This window comes from Nicotiana tabacum, chromosome 19 (assembly GCF_000715075.1).
Source record: "Nicotiana tabacum cultivar K326 chromosome 19, ASM71507v2, whole genome shotgun sequence".
Classification (NCBI taxonomy): domain Eukaryota; kingdom Viridiplantae; phylum Streptophyta; class Magnoliopsida; order Solanales; family Solanaceae; genus Nicotiana; species Nicotiana tabacum.
Window position 1 is genome coordinate 53,306,556 of NC_134098.1, and position 20,203 is coordinate 53,326,758.

The 20,203-nt window shown below is 39.1% G+C and overlaps 1 protein-coding gene across 1 annotated transcript; it reads right to left on the reverse strand.

Moving 5' to 3' along the window:
* Window positions 1-18,741: 18,741 nt before the first annotated feature.
* Window positions 18,742-19,245, reverse strand: LOC107832714 (uncharacterized). The gene has a single exon (XM_016660580.1). The coding sequence runs from the start codon at window positions 19,243-19,245 to the stop codon at window positions 18,742-18,744; it is 504 nt and encodes a 167-aa protein (XP_016516066.1).
* Between the last annotated feature and the right edge of the window lie 958 nt (window positions 19,246-20,203).

The window sequence follows — 20,203 nt, forward strand, 5'->3', positions numbered from 1 at the left end:
CTGTTGTCCCTCAGCCCGGTGATGATGAGATACAGTTAGAGGAGACTGAGGGTGGTGATGTTGCCAGTCACCCTGAGACCACATAAGGAGTTTTCTTTACTCTCTATCCTCTTTTGTTTTGATTGTGCTAAGCATTGAGGACAATGCTTGTTCTTATTCTGTGAGGGTGGTCTATTTTGGTTCATTTTGGATGACTGTGATACATTTTGATGACATTTGATTACTTTTGGGCCTGTAATAACTTTAATACTCTTTTTCTTTTATTTTTTTATGTTCTCCCTCATTTTGTATATATTTATCCCTCATGTATATAGTATATTCCTCTCGGTTTGTACATTCATTTGCCTTACTTTCAGTAGTTTATTTCATAGCTTCTTTATTTTGTTTTCTTAATAGTATAGCTTCTTAGTTACTTTATTAGTTTCTTTCTGATTTGTTAGCTTCTTTTTCTGTTTTAGTGAACAATAAGCCTTTGGTTTTCTTAATTCTGCGGTTCTTTCCAAAGGTGGGTCTTGTGTGAACTGGGTGACTCTTCCCAACGATGGATGGCGTGATAACCTTCTTAAGGGATCAAATCAGTTTTTGATGATTAGGTAGAAACAAGTAATATTAATGAATAAATAAGGGTCAAGCATGCTTCACTTGGTACCAACACACTTAACTACGCGCTTATGGTTAAAAATAAGTTTTTGTAAAGAAATAGCCCTAGTTAGTGACCTTGTGACTCTTGTGTTGACTTAGGCAATCATCGAGTAGTTTAGTTGAACCATTAGCGATTTTAGAACTTGAATGCGGTTGTTGTGGGCCCTTGATTCTATTCTCGTTGACAATCCGGTTGTGTGAGAGGTGAGGTATTTTGTTACAAGTCCAAGTACCCGTGCGAGTGGTCTAGAACTTGCCCGAAATGTGTTTCTAGGTGAAATTCTAAGTTATCCTGGCTTGCGAAGTGATTCTAGGCTTTCCTTGACCCGTTTTGAAACCTTCCATGACCCACCAATGATATCATCCTTAGTAAACCCTTTTTAGCCTAAAGCCTTTTTATTCGATAACCATATTACAAGCCTTTACCCATTTTATAGTGACTCTCTCTTGGCACCCGAACATTCTTTAGCACTCATGTGAATCAAATGGCAAAAACATAAGTTGGGGGAGAGACAAGGAGTTTAAAGATGGTCTCAAGGCACAAAAAGAAAAAAGAAATGAAGAAGATGAAAGGCAAAGAAAAAAAAGGAAGAACAAAAGAAAAACACAAAAAGAAAGTGAATAATGTAAAAGGGTTGAAAAGATGCAAAAGAAAGCAAAAGTTCAAAGCATGGAGATAACAAAGAAGGAAAGTATGAAGAGCATGACAAAGAAAGAGTGATATCATGTCTCACTAATCCCCCTAAGGGAAAAGAAAATGACTCAAAGAGTCGGCAAAGTAAGAGCCAAAAAGAGAATATGAAGTGCTAAAGGAAAGATGAACCAATTCCATTCCGATATTTTCCTCCTTAGTCCAAAAGCCTTCATTACATACCGAAAAAGCCCAACGTGATTTCAAGCCGAGCGAGCTTACATTAGTGGTTATCTACATGAGGGGCAAGCATATGGTACTTAGAGTCGGGCTTGTGACATTCTTTTGAGAGTGATGAGCGAATCTGTCTAGAGTCATTGAATTGAATTCTTCATTTGTGAGTGAGATGAGCTTCCGTAGAGTATAAGAGGAGGAGTTTGGGATCCACAGTGACTTGCATGAGTAGCTTTTGAGGCTGCTGCTGATCCATCTAAAGCTCATATGCCTTCCACAGCAGCCGAGCCTTCTACCTGGATAGCCGAAATGCCACCACTTTCATCTTCTAGGCCATCAGTTGCAGTACCAGTGCCAGCCTCATCCACTTATCCTCTCGCTGCGCTGCGAGTCTCCCAAACTTTGGTGAGCCATAACTACTGGATGCAGACAGCTACTTCTAAGATGTCTGACATATCCAGTACTATTGTAGCACAGTCCTCTACCCCAACAGCGCCACAGGTCCCTTCGTTAGTGGAGGAAACATTGAAGAAGATTTTGGACAACCAAAAGACTATTATGGATACACTGGTGGCTCATGGGGGTGCTATTGAATAGTTAACCAAGCAGGTGAAGATGATGAGGAAATCTAGGCTTCAAAGAAAGCAATGGAGAGTTTGAGAAAGGAGGTGACGAATATAGCAGCAACATGTGATTTGCCGTTTGACCTACCGATGGAAAACAGATCTATCAGTACGTGCTGGCCCAGCGGCACCTTCAGCAGAGGCACCAGCTGGACAATCTAACGAGCCATATCTCACTGCCCCCACTGTTGAGGAGATGTTTCAGATGCTCACCAACCCTGTTGTCCCTCAGCCCGCTGATGATGAGATACAGTTAGAGGAGACTGAGGGTGGTGATGCTGCTAGTCACCCTGAGACCACATAGGGAGTTTTCTTTACTCTCTATCCTCTTTTGTTTTTATTGTGCCAAGCATTGAGGATAATGCTTGTTCTTATTCTGCGTGGGTGGTCTATTTTGGTTCATTTTGGATGACTGTGATACATTTTGATGACATTTGATTACTTTTGGGCCTGTAATAATTTTAATACTCTTTTTCTTTTATTTTTTTATATTCTGCCACATTTTGTATATATTCATCCCTCATGTATATAGTCTATTCCTCTCGGTTTGTATATTCATTTGCATTACTTTCAGTAGTTTATTTCATAGCTTTTTCATTTTGTTTTCTTTATAGTATAGCTTCTTAGTTACTTTATTAGCTTCATTTTGATTTGTTAGCTTCTTTTTCTATTTTAGTGAACAATAAGCCTTTGGTTTTCTTAATGCTACGGTTCTTTCCAAAGGTGGGTCTTGTGTGAACCGGGTGACTCTTCCCAACGATGGATGGCGTGACAACCTTCTTAAGGGATCGAGTCAGTTTTTGATGATTAGGTAGAAACAAGTAGTATTAATGAATAAATAAGGGCCAAGCATGCTTCACTTGGTAACAACACCCTTAGCTAAGCGTTTATGGTTAAAAATAAGTTTTTGTAAAGAAATAACCCTATTAGTGACCTTGTGACTCTTGTGTTGACTTAGGCAATCATTGGGTGGTTTAGTTGAACCATTAGCGATTTTCAATCTTGAATGCGGTTGTTGTGGAACCTTGCCTCTATTCTCTTTGACAATCCGGTTGTGTGAGAGGTGAGGTATTTTGTTACAAGTCCAAGTACCCGTGCGAGTGGTCTAGAACTTGCCCCGAATGTTTTTCTAGGCAAAATTCTAAGTTATCCTTGCTTGAGAAGTGATTGTCGGCTTTCCTTGACCTGTTTTGAAATCTTCCATGATCCACCAATGATATCATCCTTAGTAAACCCTTTTGATCCTAAAGCCTTTTTATTCCATAACCATATTACAAGCCTTTACCCATTTTATAGTGACTCTTTCTTGGCACCCAAACTTTCTTTAGCACTCATGTAATTCAAATGGCAAAATCATAAGTTTGGGGGAGAGACGAGGAGTTTAAAGATGGTCTCAAGGCATAAAAAGAGAAAAGAAATGAAGAAGAGGAAAGGCAAAGAAAAGAAAAACACAAAAAGAAAGTGAATATTGTAAAAGGGTTGAAAAGATGCAAAAGAAAGTAAAAGTTCAAAGCATGGAGATAACAAAGAAGGAAAGTATGAATAGCATGACAAAGAAAGAGTGATATCAAGTCTCTCTAATCCCCCTAAGGGAAAAGAAAATGACTCAAATAGTCGGCAAAGTAAGAGCCAAAATGAGAATATGAAGTGCTAAAGGAAAGATGATCCAATTCCATTCCAATATTTTCGTCCTTAGTCCAAAAGCCTTCATTACATGCCGAAAAATCCCTACGTGATTTCAAGCCGAGCGAGCTTACATTAGTGGTGATCTACATGAGGGGCAAGCATATGGTACTTAGAGCCGGGTTTGTCACATTTTTTTTAGAGTGATGAGCGAATCTATCTCGAGTCATTGAATTGAATTCTTCACTCGTGAGTGAGATGAGCTTCCGGAGAGTATAGGAGGAGGAGTTTGGAATCCACAGTGACCTGCATAAAAGTGCGAGCTTCCTTGATGAACAAAGTCAACCCTTGATGCTCGAGTGTCACATTAGAGCCATTGTGCTTTAACATTCAAATCAAAAGCTTGATAATGATTCATGAGCGTGTGGATAATTGTTGGTCCCAATTGATTTATGTTTGATTCAACTTAGGCCAACTGAAATAGCCCTTTTCTAGTGAAGGTGGGAAATTGCCTTAATTGCTTGAGGACAAGAAAAAGCTTAAGTTTGGGGGAGTTGATAAGTAGGGATTTTGACCGCTTATTTGCTCGCTTTTACTTACGTTTTAGCTCAAAAATGCTTAAAGGTATTCTCGAGAACTAATGAAATGTGCTTTCTTGTGGGAATATTGGGAAACGAGCCAAAGAAGTGAAGATCAACTCAAAAAGGAGTAAAATTGGACAAGAACCAAAATAAGGCAAAAAGGCTATAGTGCGTACCGCAAACTATGAAGATGCACTGATAGAATTTCTTCACAGAGTGCGTACCATACAATTATTGTGCGACCGCAAAAGACTAGATTTAGAGACTATTGGTTTGGGAGTTTAAAGATGTGCGAACCGCACTATTATGCAGCCGCAGGATGCCAAAATACTGCCGCACTCATAAATGTGCGGTCCGCAAAAAGAAGCTCAGATCCAGTCCAAGAGCAAGTGTGTGGCCGCACTCAGAAATGTGCGATCCGCACAATTAGAGAAAGTGCGGCCATATCTCACTTTTATGCAACCGCAGAAAGCCAACCTGTCCAGTCAATCTCAAAGTGCGGACCTCACACATAATTGTGCGGCCGCACAACCTTCGCAGGGGCAATTTTGTCAGATATTTTTAACTGGGTATAAATTGATCTTTTTGTCATTTTTAGGTTAAGTTGGGTGCACCTGAACACTTAGAGCCGTTTTTATTTACTTCATTGGGTAACTTTGTGCTAGTTTAGTATTTAAACATTAGATCTTTTCTTCCTTAATCAATTATTATGCATTTTATCTTAGTTTCTTTTTTAATTTCTTCATTTTCCATGAGTAGCTAAACCCTTAGCTAGGGTTGTGACTCAATCCTAGTATGGGTACTTAATGGATGATTGATTTAGGGATTATTTATGATTGGGTATATGATATTTAGCCTAGTTCTTTCTTGAATTTGAGAATTGATGGTTTCTAATGTTGATTCATGCCTAATTGACTTAGTTTTTACTTGAGAAAGTGAGACTAAGTCTAGAAAAACTTGGCTAACAAGAATTTGGGGCGAACTCAAGAAATTGATAGCCCTAATTAAAGGGTCGAATCTAGAGATAGTAAGACCCGACTTGAGCATTTATCACTTGTTTCGTGAGATACCCATTTGGACTTGAGAAAGCCAAATTGGGCAAAATCACTCAAACTACAGAGAGGTATAGAGTGAGTAACTGAGTGTGATTGCTATATTGTTGCCCGATCAACCAAACATGCCTTAAAGCTCTAAATCCGTTAGGTAACCAACTAGGCGGAAGTCGCAACCCTAGATCTTTTATAACTTGAAAAACAACCAAAACCAAAAACACTGTCTCTTAGCTTTACAATTACAAGCATTAGCGTAAAAGTAGAAGTAGAAACAATAATTGAAAATGTGGAAGTGTAATCTTAGGCACATCGTACATTCACACTAAGTATATACCTAATTCCACATCAAGCTCCATGTGGAATCGACCCCGACTCGCATTGGGTTTTTATTATTGCATCGACCGCCTCGCAACCTAAATTAGTGGTGTGAGTTTGGGCAACATCAGACTACCTGTCTCATTTGAAGGAGGAGGTGAGGCCGCATGATGGCCTTGAAATCAATGACTCCTTCCTCGATGAGCAACTCTTGGCCATTTCAATGAAGGAGGTGCCATGGTTCGCGGATCTAGCAAATTTTCTTGTGTGTGGTATCATCCCGGATGAGTTCTCTTCAAACTAAAGGAAGAAGCTCAAACGAGATTGTCAAGATTATTATTGTGATGAACCATACCTTTTCTGGATTTGTACGGATGGGTTGATTAGAAGATGTGTACCAGAAGAACATCAAAGTGAAATTCTTGGGGCCTGTCATTCTTCGTCATATGGTGGTCATCATGGTGGAGCAAGAACGACGACAAAAGTGCTGAGTTGCTGTTTCTATTGGCCCACTCTTTACAAGGATGCTAGTGAGCTAGTGAATAGATGTGATGAATGTCAACGGGCCGGTGGAATCTCGAAGAAAAATATAATGCCTCTCACTACCATTTTGGAGATTGATATTTTTGATGTGTAGGGTATTGACTTCATGGGTCCTTTTGTGAGTTCTTGTGGAAATACCTATATCTTGGTCGCGGTGGATTAAGTGTCCAAATGAGTGGAGGTCGTTTCTCTACCCAACAATGAAGCGAGAAGTGTGGTGGCATTCTTGAAGAAGAATATTTTCACAAGGTTTGGTATTCCGCATGCTATTATAAGAGATGGGGAGTCACATTTTTTCAACAAGCCTTTCTACACTATACTTAGCAAGTATGGTGTTACTCATAAAGTCATGACTCCCTATCATCCACAAGCTAGCGGTCAAGTAGAAGTCTCCAACCGGGAGATAAAGAGTATCAGTGAATTCTAACTGGAGGGCTGCACATTTGAATGAATTGGATGAGTTTCGGTACCATGCTTATGCAAGTTCGTCCTTGTACATAGAAAAGATGAAATATCTTCATGACAAATACATTTGGAACAAAGAGTTCAAGATGAGCGATCTTGTGTTGTTGTTTAACTCGAGGTTAAGAATGTATTCCGGGAAGTTAAAGTCTAAATGGAGTGGTCCTTTTGAAATTGTGGGTGTGACGCCTTTTGGTGCATTGGACTTGAAGAACAAAAACAATGAGGTATTCCGAGTCAATGGTCACCGTGTGAAGCACTATTTAGGAAACGTTAGAGATGACCACGTCGTGGCGGTCATTCATTTCAATTGATGGTATTCTGCGTCGTCTTGCGATGTTAAATCAGGCGTTTCTTGGGAGGCAACCTATGTTTCTTTTTCTTTTCTTTTCTTTTCTTTTCTTCTTTTGTAGTTAGGTGTTGTTTTTATGCTAACTTGATTTGAAGTGTGCTACATGGATGAGTGTGCCTTACAGGAATGGTAGACAGAAATCTGGCTAGGTGTTGCAAGATCTGCGGACCACAGAATTCCCATTGCGGTTGCAAAACAATCATTGTACTGTCATCAGATAGTTCATTAATTTGTGACTCAAATGTGCGGCCGTAAGACAAATTGTGCGGAACGCAGAAAACATACTACGGCTGCACATCAGCCAATTCTCTGTCATTAGAGAGTTGGCAAATTTTGAGTTTCTTACTTGCGGACGCAAGTGAAATTGTGCGGACCGCACTTCACTTCTACGACCGTAATCCTAAATCATGCGGTCCGCAAGGCTTCATCTGCGGTCGCAAGAAAATTGTGCGTACCGCAGATCCTTCCCTTCAAGAACACTGTGTCTTTGAACCTCACTGTGTTTTCTGGTGTTTTCTTGTATATCTCCTGTGTCTGATTGAGCATTGACTTGCAACTAACAACTGCGTCTATTTGATATAAATAATGGTTCGATCTAGAGGCAGAGCTGACACTTCTAAAAGGAAGGGTGAACCTTCTCAGGGACGAGGCAAGAGAGCCTTACCTAGTGCACAACAGCAAGAAAACAGAAAAAAGACAACAACCAGGAGAATGAGAGTTGCATATCTCTCAGAGATGAGTTCATACGCCCCGTCTAGGGACGTATCAGAGGGAAATTCAGCCTCTGTTCAGGAACAACCAGTAGTACAGTCCAAGCCGTTAGGGAGATTTCAACTGAGGGACGAGCCGTCCTCATCCCACAGCACTTTCGAGGGTTCAAAAAGTACTAGTGAGGATTTTAAGACAACCACTACACCTGTCCCTGAGGCACCAGATACATCTGCTCAGGACATCTCCGACGATGGTAGAGAGGGAGATGCCACAACTGCTGGGATTGAAAGAACAAAGAAGAAAGAGGTTTGAGAGGATCGATTCGTCAGCCTAGTAGCTTTTACTAGTTTCCGCACATGGTGGTCGACGAGGTCGCTAACACTTGAGCGACAGTTCTTACTGACAGATTTAGAGAGGTACAACCCGACCGTGCTAAGGTAGTTTAGAGAACACAAAGGGTGGACGTGGTTTACCCAGAGTGTGGTAGATGCTAAGGAATACCTTGTCCGGAAATTCTACGCCAATGTGGCGCATATCAAAAAGGGGACAAAGGTGACAAAAGTGAGAAACCTCAAAGTGCGATTTGACCAGCACATACTGAACACATACTTGGGCTTTGATGATATCGAGCCAAAAGAATACCTGGAAAAGTGTGCACTTGGGGATGTAGTTCGTTCGTGGTTAGCAAAGATTCTAGCTGCATTAGGACCACCACCACCATGGATCACCGACGGGTTCCTATCCAACAAAGCACACTAAGCTTCGAAGCAAAAGGGTGGCAATCATTTGTCTGCAGCAGACTGGACCCGGGTCAAAATGAGACTCACTTGTCGATTCCTCAGGTTGTCTTAGTTGCCTCTATTATAGCCGAGTACCCTATCAATATGGGTGTCGTGATGTCAGCCAACATCTCTGTGATCGCCCGACAGGATGACTCTTCCTACCTGTACCCCAACACCATTACAGAGTATCTTACGGATGTGGGGGTGGAACCAACGGATTTTGATACAAAGGTAAGGCCGAAGAATCCTTTCTCATGGTACTCACTTATGGATGCAAACAACTCGAAGAGAAAAGGTTAGCCATCTACCACCATAGGCCAGTCTGATGATCCAACTGTGGTAGATGTGAAGGGAGATATCCCATCTACTTCGGTCGAGCCTTTCTCCAGTGACGCATCTAAGCCTCCACCATCATCCACAACCCCTTCTGCAGCTCTTGCCACAGTTTCCACTTAGGCTTTGAAGCCGATGCCCATGCCTACTGCTCCACTTTTTGTGTTGTGAGTCTCCCAGACATTGGCGAGCCTCAACAACTGGATGCAGACATCAATTGCAAAGCTTTCTGACTTATCAAGTGTTGTTGCAACACAATCTACTTTTCAGGCACCTCAGTTTCCCCCGACAGTTGAGGAGACATTGAAGAAGCTCCTAGAGAACCAGAACACCATCATGGCTACCTTGGTACAGCACGGGTCAGTGATCAAAGAGCTAGGCAAAGAAGTAAAGAAGATGAGAAAGTCCTAGGCCAGTAAGAAGTCACTGGACAATGTCCGGAGGCAGGTGGCCAAGCTTGATGCAGTTGGAGATATCCCTTTTGACATGTTGATTGACCCACACCCTTCAGAACCAGATCCTACAGCACCATCAGCACCGGTGGCACCAGCTGGCCAATCTGAGGAGTCAGACTCTGCCAAGGCATTGCGTTAAATGTTCACCAACCCAGTTACTCCCAGACTTGAGGATGACGAGATCCAGTTGGATGAGACTGAGGGTGGTGACATTGCTGTGGACACAGAGATGTCCAAGGAGCTATATGGAGTTTTTCTTCACTCTTTCCCCTCTTTTACTCTTATTTTGTTAAGCATTGGGGACAATGCTTATTTATTCGGGGGCGGGGGTGGAGTTTATTTGATCTTTGTTGGTACATTCTAAGACAATTGGCTTGTAATAACTTGATATTATTTTCTTTCTCTTTCGTATTCTGTATATATTCTCTCTTTTTCTCTCATTATGTATATTTAGTAGTTTTTGTTTATTAGCTTTTTCATTTTTTTTTCTTTGTGAGTTCTTAGTTTGAGTTAGTAGCTTCTTTGTTTGATTTAGTAGCCTTTTTATATGTTCTAGTAGATAATAAGCCTTTGATTTTCTTAATGCCACAGTTCTTTCCAAAGGTAGTTGTTGTGTGAACCGGTTGACTCGTCCCAATGATGGATGGCGTGACAACCTTCTTAAAGGAATGAGTCCGTTTTTTGTGTTTAGGTAGTAATAGTAGTAATAATGAATAAAAAGGCTTAATTAAGTCATGCTCGAAGAGTCAAACATGCTTCAATTGGTACCAACACACTTAACTATGTACTTATGGTTAGAAACAAAGTTTTTGAAAGAAATAACTCTAGTTAGTGACTTTGTGACTCTTGTGTTGACTTTGGCAACCATCGAGTGATTTAATTGAACCATAGTGATTTTAAATATTGAATGTGGTCATTGCGGGCCCTCGACTCTATCCTCTTTAACACTCCAGCTGTGTGAGGAGTGAGATACCTTGTTGTTAGTCCAAGTACCCATGCGAAAGGTCTAGAACTTGCCCCGAATGTATTTCAAGGCGAATTCCTAAGTTTTGCTTGGCTTGAGAAGTGATTGTAGGCTTTCCTCGGGCCCGTTTGAATTTTCTATTGCCTACCAATGTTGTGATCCCTAGTCAACCCCTTTGAGCCTCGAGCCTTTCTCATTTGACAACCATGTTACAAGCCTTTACCCATTTGATCGTGACCCTCTCTTGGCACCCGAGCTCTCCTTAACACTCTTGTGAAATAATTAGCTAAAAACGTAAGTTTGGAGGAGAGACGAGGAACTTAAAAAAGGTATCAAGGCACAAAAAGAGGAAAGAAATGATGAGAAGAAAAGGCAATAAAAGAAAAGAGCAAAAAGAAAAATACAAAATAGCGAATAAGTGGAAGAGTTAGAATGGATTCAAAGAGAGGTAATGATCCCAAACATAAAGAAATCAAAGAGGGCAAAAATGAATGTAATGATCAATAAAGCATAGTGTTAGGTCTCTCTAGTTCCCAAAAGAAAAGAAAGTGCCTCAAAGAATTGACAAAGTGTGAGCCGAGAAATGAAAAATGGAGTGCTTAAGGAAATGTGTAACCACTTACCCATATTGTATCCAACCCTAATCCAAAAGCCTTCATTACATCCTGAAAGAAGTCCTATTTGATTTCAAGCCGAGTGAGCTTACATTAGTGGCGATCTACATGAGGGGCAAGCCTATGGTACTTGAAGCCGTACTTGAGACATTCTCTTGAGAGAGATGAGTGAACCTTTCATAAATCTTTGGATTGAGTGCTAAATTTCTTAAGTGAGCCATGCAAACGGAAAGTAGAGGAGAAAGAGTTTGGAGTCCACATGACCGACATGATAGAGCAAGAGTCCTTGATGAGTAAAGTCAATTCTTGATGCTCAAATTTCACATTAGAACTATATGTGCATGAATGTTTAACTTGTCGCCTTGTTGATAATACATGAGTAATGTGGGTAATTGTTGGTCCCAACTGATGTGTGGATAACTCACCTTTGACTCGTTGAAATGACCCTTAACTTTTGGAGGTGGGAACTAAATTGTTTGCTTGAGGACAAGTAAAGACTTAAGTTTGGGGGAGTTGATAAGTGGAGATTTTGACTACTTATTAGCTCCTTTTAGCTTTTGTTTTAGTCTAAAAGTATTGAATTGTGTTTCCGAAACTAATGAAATTGTACAAAATTGTAGGAATGCTGGAAGTTGGGCTCCCGAGATGAAATTCGACTAAAAAAGGAGCAGTCTAAGCACAAGGTAATAAAGAACACAAAAGCACATAATGTGCGGTCCGCAGAAGGAATTCTGCGGCCGCGGAAGAAATTGCGGACCGCAGAATTCCATCTGCGGCCACAAACAAAGAAGGAAAAATTAGCAGACATTTGTGCAAATTGCGGACCGCACATGAATTGTGCGGCCGCAAAAGCTGGGCGAATGGTCAAGATCAGAGAGTATGTAAAAAGACCAAGTCCAGAGCCTCAGTAAACTGTGTACCACACAAGATTTGTGCGGCAACAATCCTAATATTGCGGACCGCAGAAGAGTGCCTTGCGGCCGCAGTTCAGAAATGTGCTGCCGCAGAACTCCATCTCCTGCCAGATAAAGAAATATGCGGACCGCACATGGAATTGTGCAGTCGTAGAACCTCCCCAGGGGTATTTCTGTCCGAGATTTTCAGCCTTATATAAATAGACAGGTTTCACAAAATTAGGTCAAGTTTGAACCTCTGACGTTACTGTAGCTGTTTTTCTTTGATATTTTAGGAAGTTTTACTTTGTTTTGGTGTATTTACAATAGATTTAATCATTTTAAGCTTTCATTATGAGTTTAATTAGTCTTTCTTCCCTATTTTCTTCAAACCCAAGTATGAGCAGCTAGATTTCTACTAGAGTTGTGACCCAACCCTAGTGTATAAACGTTATGAGTATCTAATTTAGTGTTTGTTTATGATTGGGTGTTTATTATTTAACTTAGTTCATGCTTTAATTGTGGAATTAATGGTTGCAAACATTAGTTCATGCCTATTTGCCTTAGTCTCTTCTTGAGAAAGAGAGACTTAGTCTAGGTTAACATAACTAACAAGTAACTAGGTCAATTGAGAGATTGATTAACCCAATTAAAGGGTTCAACCTAGAGATAGTAATAACCCGACTTGAGCTCTTATCAACTATTTTGGGTGATACCCATTTGGTCATGAAAAAGCCAAATTGGGCAAAACCACTCTCTGACCGAGAAGTAAAGAGTGGGTAAATTAGAGTTGATAGCTATAGTACACCCCAATCAACGAAATAAGCATTAAAGTCTTTATCCCGTTAGGCAAACACCTAGGTAATGGTCACAACCCTAGGCTTTTTATACATTGCAAAAAACCTTAGAAACAATTTTCTCTAGTCTTCATCCTTTATTTTGCGATCAATAGAGTAAAATTAGAAATAGAAAATAAATCTTTGTGTGGAAGTGCAATCTAGATAATTCAATCACTCACAGTGAAATATATACCCCTAACCCCCATCTTAGCTCCCTGTGGATTTGACTCCGACACTTGGTTGGGTTTTTATTATTGCAAATGACCGTTTCATATCTTTTTTGAGGTGTGCTTTGGACGTGATCAAACAACATAATATTATTAAGGCATGGATGATTCTACTTGCTTAAGTTAGCAGAGAAACAAGTGACATCAACTCGTAGGAATTTGACATTAGCCATAAGAAGCAACGTTCTAGCAAACAAAGATTTCAGATGATGATATTGAGAGCTTCTATCCTACTAATTAGTAGACTTTCCATTATTTTATTATTGTACGATGTTTTAATTAACTGTGTGTTCATCACCCTATAGGATTTACAATAACTCAATAATACGGATGTAATGATCTTCTCTCTATATATGATCTCCAAATTACACATGCCCCGTTTATATATTACGTAAAATTTTATTTTTCTTCATCATTTCAAAATACATAGTACTCTAGTGAGGAATTGAGAGCTGTATCTATCTAACTTTAACCCTTGAGGCTTAATAAGCACTAGACTTCAATGGTAGCAGCAGAAATCTTCAATCAAAAGCTGAAGAGTGAAAACCACCACCAAGATCCCCCATCATATTATCACTTTCCAACACCACCAACAATAACAACAAGTGTTTTTCTTCGAGATCGAGCCCTTGAAGATAATCTCATTATCAAAGAACGTGTACACCACAACTTTGCTTAAAACCTCTACTTTTTAGATTAAAAAAACACATAATACATAAATGAAAAGTTGATGAACATAACCATAATAGAACACAAAATGAACTAGGGTTTAGAGAAAATGTAGTACAAACTGAACTAGGGTTTAGGGAAAAAGGAGTGAAATGTATAGCGCATGAAATACATGCGCTTTACGTCCCCGGGCTAACAAATGGATGTTACATTTGGCGGTTAGCCAAATGTTATATAACACATATATTTCATGCGCTATATGTATATTGGTTCTCTCCTTTTTTCCCCTATTGTGATCGTTTGAGTTCAATTAGTGGCGACTTCGGTTCCGGACTCTTCCTTATAGCCCACGAAGAAAATCCTTCCGACTATCAACACAAATCGATTTTTCCAGCTCAAACCAACTTGCAGTAGGAAACAACCTTCGACTTGTGATCAACATACTTCAAGAGACCTGGTTCTTTCACAACTATTTGTTAATCAACAAAACTAATATAAGCTCAGCTCAACAATATAGTTGTTTGTAGTTAGATGAATTGATGATAGAAAAAGCCAAATCTGTTTTTGGTATAAAGCTATCAATGTGAGGGCGTTACAGATATACGGATAGAAGCTTTAATAGAACTGTGCAACTCATATGATACTTATGCTAAGTAAACAAAAATGGACAGTAAGCATTCTTGTTCTACTCTATATTTTCTAATTTACTAAGCACATTCTATTAGGTCATAACTTTTCATATAAAACTTTACTCTGCTTTTCATCTAGTTGTATTTGGGTTGGAGAATACCTTTTGAAAAGCCTGTTCACGAATTTTGGTATAGTATGGAGTTCATTTAAGTTTCCTTTTATGTGATGGATATGCATGTGTAGGGCGAACATTTTATATATGCCTAGGGCTGCAAAAAAGTTGCTTTGACTGGGTAATAATTCAGTCGAGCACAAGTGGTAGAAATGAGTGAATGAAGAGAAAGGGACTTGCATTTACACTATTGTACGTACTAAACTGCAGTTCTTTCTCTCTACTCTCTGAGAAAAAGAGTACTCTTTTGCATTATTGTGAATTTTGTAAAGAACATATACAACATAATTGTGGGATGACGTTTGCCTTACAATTCTTTTTCTCTTCTTTCGCTAAAACATAACATTGTTGCAGCTTCCCTTCAGCCCCACTAATATTTCTTCTTTTGTCTTTCACTAATTTTCACCTGCGTCCCCTGTCCTTCTTAGCATTTTTGTGTGTGTGTGTATGTGTGTGGTGGTGCAGAGGAATTGAAGAGGGCATATTATATATATGCATGATACCACTGACAACTTTAAGCAAAGACATTTTAAACTTGTTGGGAACATGCAGTCATGAAAGAGATGCATTTGTTTGTTGGGAAATGGTACAATTATCTGCTAGCAGAAAAAAGGCAATAACACCAAAATACCAACTCAAGTCATTTTCGAGCAGGCAGGGTTTCTTTTTTGGTTTTCCATCATGTGTAGGGTACCAACTCAAGTGATGCCTAACAAATATCACCATCCTATGTTGGTGAGAGGCAAGATTTCAGCATGTAGTAGAATAATATTCTCATATATTGGTCATCATCTAATGTTCAGCTGTTTTATTTAATTTATTTTTATTATCTGTTTTATATAATTATTTGGTACAGAGATACCCTCTATTAGTATTAGAATTTTGTACTTCTTTGTTTTTCTTTTTGGTCTTTAAATTTTCGTGTTGCAGTAGTTTCATTAGTATAATTCATCATGACTAAAATTTTCATGATTGCTTTCCTTCCTAGGAAACACTGACTTTACAAACAAGCACTCCCATTTCACCTTCAAGGGAAATAAGAATTCATGATGTGTAAGGTAGGTGGTTAGACTGTGGTTGTGTATCTAGTTAATTAAAGGCAAGAAAATGTTGATCTGAAAATCCAAATAATACAAGATAATTGGTCCTTTTGCATTCGAATTTTTGTTCTTGAAATTTTCTCTCGGAAAATGAAGCGATGATGCACGGTTATTGGTGAACTTAATTAATTGGATTTTGATATTATTCTTAATAACTTCTATATTCTAGCTGATTACTGATTTCATGGTAATAATGGAAACTAATTGTAGCAATTGTGTTATAACAAATTCCTAGCCAGGATACATACTAGCTACAATATAACAACAACAACAACAACAACAACATACCCAGTATTATCCCACGGTCTAGGGAGGGTAGTGTATACGTAGACCTTATCCCTACCTTGTGAGAATAAAGAGGATGTTTCCAATAGATCCTCGGCTCAGGAAAGTATAAGCACCACATTAATGAAAATATAGATAAGAAGGGACAGTACCAAAAAGTCATATAAAAGCAGAATAAAAATAACAAGCTCAGTAAGGTGATCAACAATAAAAGAACACAACAGTTAGGCATAAAAACCTACTATCAACAGAAAGCGAGACTGCGAGTCAATACTAATGTTATGAACACTCTAGACTACCTACTCTACTACGTACCCTTATCCTCGACCTCCATACCTTCCTATCAAGGGTCATGTCCCCAGTTAGCTGAAGTTGTGTCATGTCTTGCCTAATCACCTCGCTTCACCTCTTCTTTGGTCTACCTCTACCTCTCCGTAGGCCCTCCAATGTCAACCTTTCACACCTCCTCACCGAGGCGTCTGTGCTCCTCCTCCTCACATGACCAAAAGACCTAAGCCGCACTTCCCGTATCTTATTCTCAATAGGGGCCACACCCACCTTGTCGCGAATAACATCATTTCTGATCCTATCTAACTTGGTGTGACCGCACATCCATCTCAACATTCTCATCTCTGCTACCTTCATCTTCTGGACATGAGTGATCTTGACTGGCCAACACTCAGCCCCACACAATATCGTTGGTCTAACCACCACTCTGTAGAACTTACCCTTAAGTTTCGGTGGCACCTTCTTAACACACAAAATATCTTAAGCGAGTCTCCATTACATCCATCCCGCCCCAATATGATGTGTGACATTTTTATCAATCTCCCCATCCCTCTGAATAATAGACCCATGGTACTTAAAACTCCCTCTCCTAGGTATGACTTGCGAGTCCAGCCTCACCTCCCCTTCCCCTCCTTGAGTATCGCCACTGAACTTACACTATAAGTATTCTGTCTTGGTCCTGCTCAACTTGAAACCTTTAGATTACAGGGTCTGCCTCCGTACCTATAATTGCGTGTTCACACCGTCTCGCGTCTCGTCAATCAATACAATATCATCTGCAAATAGCATGCACCACGGCACCTCCCCTTGGATGTGGCGCGTCAGTGCGTCCATCACCAGAGCAAGCAAAAAAGGGCTGAGTGTCGACCCCTGATGCAATCCCATCATAACCGGAAAATGGTCCGAGTCCCCACCCACCGTCCTCACTCGGGTCTTTACTCCATCATACATGTCCTTAATCAACCTAACATAGGCAACAAGTATACCTCTAGCCTCCAAACATCTCCACAAAACCTCCCTCGGAACTTTATTGTACACTTTTTCTAAGTCAATGAACACCATATGCAAGTATTTCTTTCCCTCCCTATACTGCTCCATCAATCTCCTAACAAGGTGGATGGCTTCTGTAGTTAAACGCCCCTGCATAAACCCAAACTGGTTCTCGGAAATAGACACACTCCTTCTCATCCTTAGCTCTACTACTCTAATTTCATAGTATGGCTAAATAGCTTGATACCCCGATAGTTATTTTCATTTTGGATATCACCCTTGTTCTTGTATACAAGAACCATCGTGCTCCACTTCTCTTTGGGCATCTTCTTCATTCTAAAAATGACATTAAATAACCCAGTGAGCTACTCCAAGCCTGCCTTACCTGCACTCTTCCAAAACTCCACCGGAATTTCATCCGGTCCGGTCGCTTTATCCCTGCTCATCTTACGCATAGCCCCCTCAATTTCATCAACTCTAATCCACTTACAATATCCAAAGTCACAACGACTCCCGGAGAGTTCCAAATCACCCAGTACAATGCTCATGTCCCCCTCCTCGTTCAAAAGACTATGGAAGTAGGTCTTTCATCTCTGACGAATAAGCTCCTCATCCAACAAAACTCTACGTTCTTTGTCCTTGATGCACATACTAGCTACAATGTCACTTGAAAATCCTTTTTCTATTAGCTATGGCTTCAACTATTCTTGCAGCCGCGGTCAGCGTTGGTCTTTTCTCTAATTCCGTTTGTTTACTCTATCTCTAAGTTAATGTATTCGTATCTTTTCCAACAAATAATACAAAAGTAGAAGGTTTTCTAATGTGAGATTTAGACACATATATTTGAAAATAGTTCCGAGGAAAGCTTCCCGCTAGTGCTTTGTTCCAACTAATTTAAATTTTAGACTCCTGTTTTCGTACTTAAGTGCAAAATAGAAAACTGCTGGAAGATGTATTAATTAAACTTTTGAATGGTCAGTGGTGCATAGGATTTAAGGTGAGGTAAATCTTACGCGCAAACGTCAAATCAAATAATTTAACTTTAGTAGTAAGTAATTAAAGTGAAAATACATATCAATTAACTGTTCCATCTGTTTTAAATTAGATGAGATACTTTCATTTTTAGTTTGTTCCAAAATAAATGACACATTTCTAAATTTGGAAATAATTCAACTTTAAACTCTTCATTTTACTCGTTTTACCCTTAATGAGAAGCTTTTATAACAACAAAAATGTCATGGTCCCACAAAACTTTTACCCCTTAAGCTTTTAAGACCACAAGTTTCAAAAGTCTTCTTTTTCTTCTTAAACTCCGTGCCGAGTCAAACTACCTCATCTAAATTGAAACGGAGGGAATATGTGTGTGCGCAGGACATGTATTTTGGTGTAAGTTTTTACTTCAAAGTGATCCTCCAAAGCCAACGTCTATTTTCGTAAAAATCAAGTGTAGAATGGATGGAACTAATACCATCGTTGCAAATAATTTTGCAAAAGTAAAATTGTTCAAATTAAAGGAAAGATAAATGACATTGCCATCCTAATATATCGGCCCGTGGCCGTTTCAAATCCAAGATTAACATATATATCGATCGAACTGGATAGAAAATCCCAGGAAAACATCCATCAAGAAGCTAAAGAGAAGAAAATACTAAGCTAAGATAATCTAATGGAAATTTAGAGAAAAGAAAAAATAAGAAGATACAAGAACTTGATAATTAGATAAATCTAGGACTAAGAGTAACCAAGGCGAAGTTCCAAATCCAAATCCATATCTAAATCCTCCTTTGTTTGGATCAACCCCATGTTAAAGTCCAATGTAACAAACTCTCTCTTTTTCCAAACCCTATTTTCATTGTTTCTCTTGGCAAAATCTGCTGGCTGCTTCACTCCAAGAGAAACTTTCTTACTTAGAGTACTCTTAGCTACATCTCCCTTTAGATAGCTCCCAGTGAAATTAAACCTAGGAGACGACGAAGAGGATGATGATGAAATCGTAGGATTATGGTTAGGTTTTTTTTGAGATGAATTAACATTATCACATGAAGGTGAAGGAGAGTAGTGTAAGAGTCTGAGTTTTGCCCTATCCCTTCTATGAACATTCATATGACCCCCTAGTGCTTGTGCAGACCTGAATTCTCTCTTGCAAAAGCTACACTTATAGTCTCTTTCTGGCCATATTGAGGCAGAATCCCATACTTCTATGTGTGTGTTTTCTTTGAACTTCATTTTCTCCATGAATTAGCTGCTTCTTTTTGAAAGAGATCTAGAGAGATGTTTGAGAAAGAAAAAGTTGAGAGCTAAGTGTAGCAGCAGAGGTTGCTTTATTTATTCTATTGATGAAGTTAAGACATACTTATAAATATTTCTAGCCTGTGCAACTATATATGAGTTTTTTTAGACGTGCTAATTTTTATAGCAATGTCTCTTTCCACTAAAAGAGATTGCTTAGCCAAGGAATTAATTAAGGGCTCATGATTTCAAGTGCAGGTCCTTTTCTTGCCATATATAGGTCATTTTTGTAGATCACATTATGCTTAGATATCTGTTATGGAAAAACCTGATATATGAAAAGGTAGCCCCACATAATAATTTACACAGATATTGTTCTCATGACCAAAAAATTTCATCATGGTTGAACCTTTCCTTATTACATCAGATGAAATAAAAGTTCAAAATTTGTGATTATGTAAATTTGACCGGGTGCATATCTATTTTTTCTGCCAATTAGTTAATCTTGATTCCTACTCTCACATTAATAACAATATGCACTTTTTTTGTGCGTAGTTGTTTTGGTTCACAAAGTAAAGGGAAAGAAGTCAGCAATATCATACAACAGAAGAGGTCGTTGTTTTACCGTTTAATTACATATATGCATGCTTCAAATGCAGAAGATTGTTTATGCAATGAACATTGTTAAGCGTCTAATAATAATAGTGCATGGATTATATATTATAATTAATGTGAATAATAAGTATATTGTTATGTAGGGATTGCTCACCATAAGAGCATTATTATCTTTAGATATTCTTATTCAGATCGCTGATGCATTCTTATTTTCTGTTCTAGTTTGTATTAAATAATCCTTTTAGTCTTGTGTAAGTAAGACTACTATTACTAAATAACTTAACATTCAACCAAGTACATTATTTAGCCTTTATGGATCATGAGACCAACAAATAATATTAGATCAATT